The following is a 3248-nucleotide window of genomic DNA, read 5'->3' as shown; positions in this document are numbered from 1 at the left end:
CAACCAATGTAACATTCTGTACCTGACCGTGACTATCGGTCCACTTTTCACTGCCAAGCATAAGGGTGTTCCTACGTCACATCTAGGGGGGGGGGGGGGGGGGGGTATGACCGTGCAGCACGCATGCTTAACTCACACATTCTAGCTTGTATGTAGATTTATGGGCCTGTGAAATGTCACTGTCACATGCTCACCTGCTCTTGTCCATCATAACCAGAGGAAACAGTCAGCCGATGGGCTATTCTGCAACACACACGACCCCTACAGGAAGAAAAGTGCATAATAATTACCATCAGAAGCCTTGAAATATTAATATATAATAGTTTATATCCGTCGATAAATATTAATTCGGGCTTGCTATTTTAAATAAATGAACAAGACAGACATATGAAGCAACAATTTATCTAAGTCCCAAATCTGCTTTTCTGGGGTTGACAATGTAAACGCTCTACTGACGATGTCGATGAACACCGTTCAAAGATTACGCTAAATGTCAACGTCACGACTTGAAAGGGTTCTGTTTAGACTAATTATGGTTGTATTCCCCAAGCAAACCACACGGGCACTTCAATGAACTAAAGGAGACAATTATTCCATGTTCTTGCACTTTGGGCACTTTCGTTTTGCAATTAGAAGGTATGTCATTGGCAATTGTTACACATGTTTCTGTAAGAGAAGTGGAAAATATTTTCAATAAAATAAACATTTACTGCTTCAGTAAAACTGTTTATTTGCAGAGACGGAACAAATGTCATTGCCACAGAAGCACCACGGGTCATTTTAAGTCAGGCACAAGTGGAAACTGTTTCCGGTTGTCAACATCCCGGCTGTTAAAGTTAGCTGAAGCATTATTGCCACTCCACAATCTACCTACAAGTGGTAAGACTTATGCGATCAAATTATTTACTTAATGTTTAGTGTTTGGTAAAATGGTGACTGTAGCCAGAGCTTTAAATTCCTTATTGTAAACGTGTCGTTTTAGAAAGCATAAACGTGAGTAGTCACGGCATTTGCATGTTAGCCGTTTAGCATGAGCCAGCTAACTCCAACTGCGGCGAACTCGATTGGAGATTTTGGCTGATGTAAATGTAGTTTTCATCACCGATGATCGTAACAAAAGAGACACTTAAAACGTAGTTTTCGCTTAAATCTGGTTGCGTGGGTTTGAATGCCATGTTTAGTCAACATCTATTTAAAGGGCCCGTATTGGAATCAGCGTTTCGGCACACATCACCACTCCCACTTGCCGATTATATTTCATTACTTGTGCATATCAATTTATACGCTTTTTTTATGCCGGTCTATTCTCTTTGTTAGGAACAGATCCCCTGCATCAGCATGGGTGAGTTATGTTTTCTTTGCGGCATACAGCAACAACCCCAGCTGTTAAGGCGTGCCGACAATATTATTTACATAATTGGTTTACAGTTGTCAGAAACTTTGCCTGTTTTATAGATGGTGAAGAAAGGACCTATGGCGGCTGTGAAGGACCAGAAGCCATGTATGTGAAATTGATATCTTCAGATGGCCATGAGTTCATTGTGAAAAGAGAACATGCGTTGACGTCGGGGACGATCAAGGCTATGCTGAGTGGTCCAGGTGAGGATCCAGACAATGTACAGCATGTTATGATTTGGGATTGACATAAAAATATGAATATTAAAGTACCTTTTTTCCTATTTGTACAATATGATGCTCATCATTGATGATTTCTCATCCCCCTTCATGCAGGTCAATTTGCCGAGAATGAAACCAATGAAGTCAACTTCAGGGAGATTCCCTCTCATGTCCTCTCCAAGGTCTGCATGTACTTCACTTACAAGGTCCGCTACACCAACAGCTCCACGGAAATCCCTGAATTCCCCATCGCTCCTGAGATTGCATTGGAACTGCTCATGGCAGCTAATTTCCTGGATTGCTAAAGTCTTGATGCAGTAACCTGTATCACTTGATGCTTTTGACTATTTAACTTGTTTTGCCATAAAACCTTGTAAAACATGATTTTGCATCAGAATATTAGTCATTGTTTAAGTATTAAAGGATTTCATTTTAATATAATGTATAAATACGGCAGACTGTGTTCACTTGAATCATGTGACAAACGTGTCTGTTCTTTCCACCATTTCCCCCACCCTTGTCTTAGTAAACAGTTGTTTGAACCGTGACAAAGATTTGTCTCTATTTTTTTAGCAGTCTTATGAGCTACAACTGAATTCTGACATTTGCAGTATTTTTAAGATTCAAGGTGGCAGCAATGAGTCATTTATAGTTTGTATGTGTTCTATAGGTCTATTATTTTCAAATTCTTAGAGATGGACAAACATCCATTTTATAATTTTATATTTTATAATTAAGAAAACGCATGTGAAAAAAAGCCAGAAAAAAAATAATGGGATGTCGTGGGGTACAAATGCTTAATGTACTTTACAAAAACAGACAGTAGGACATGGAGGAACATGAACTAGTGAGCATTACCAATAATGGCAAATTTCTTTGTAATTTTTTTTTTCTCGTGCATTTCAGAGCAGTTGTAGTCAATTCCACGAGACAAGTAATTCAATTCTATTTGCAAGTGTGACTATTTTGCAACCTGAGAAATTCTAATAGGCATTTGCATTTTCAAAATACTAGTTTATGATTTTTGCCTTTAAAATTTTCAATTGAGTGCAATCATGTAACAGGGGTGTCAAACTCATTTTTTACGCGGGCCGCATTGTAGTCATAGTTTCTTTCGGAGGGCCATTATGACTAAATGTATGAGCACCTCATATTATATACAGTATAAGCTACAAAACAAACCGACAAATAACTCGTTTTCAAATCAGACTAGTAAAAACTGGTCAAATTTAAAAAATAAAATAAAAATTAAAACTGAATACAATTTGCAATTCTTGTAATGACACGAATTTGATGCACAATTTGATGCACAATTTGTCGCGTGCCACATGTGGCGGGCCGTATCTGGCCCCCGGGCCTTGAGTTTTACGTCTTACATTGTAAGAGATTTTAAATGTACATAAGGAGTGTAAATAGCACTGATTTGTGGAGCTATTTCGGGCTCATCCTTTTCAGTCAATCTACTTGTGTTTAATTTTTAATTTTAGTTAAGTTATGAATAAAATTTCCTGTGTGGATGAATAAATCGTTTTGTGGAAGTGCTAATTTTTACGTCGCTGGGTTTGTCTCCTGTCAAAACAACTTGTGCCGTCACGTGTCCACTGACGTCACCATCCCAGCGCTGTTGGGGG

General features: G+C 38.5%; 1 protein-coding gene across 1 annotated transcript; it reads left to right on the top strand.

Moving 5' to 3' along the window:
• Window positions 1-738: 738 nt before the first annotated feature.
• LOC125985991 (elongin-C) lies at window positions 739-2169 on the top strand. The gene is made up of 4 exons (XM_049749339.1): window positions 739-879; window positions 1318-1342; window positions 1456-1599; window positions 1732-2169. The coding sequence occupies exons 2-4, from the start codon at window positions 1339-1341 to the stop codon at window positions 1920-1922; spliced, it is 339 nt and encodes a 112-aa protein (XP_049605296.1). The 5' UTR covers window positions 739-879; window positions 1318-1338; the 3' UTR covers window positions 1923-2169.
• The last annotated feature ends 1079 nt before the right edge of the window (window positions 2170-3248 follow it).

The sequence above is a fragment of the Syngnathus scovelli genome, chromosome 18, assembly GCF_024217435.2.
Source record: "Syngnathus scovelli strain Florida chromosome 18, RoL_Ssco_1.2, whole genome shotgun sequence".
NCBI classification, from domain to species: Eukaryota; Metazoa; Chordata; class Actinopteri; order Syngnathiformes; family Syngnathidae; genus Syngnathus; species Syngnathus scovelli.
Note: the sequence above shows the minus strand (reverse complement) of the source record. Positions and strands in the feature narration are given on the sequence as shown.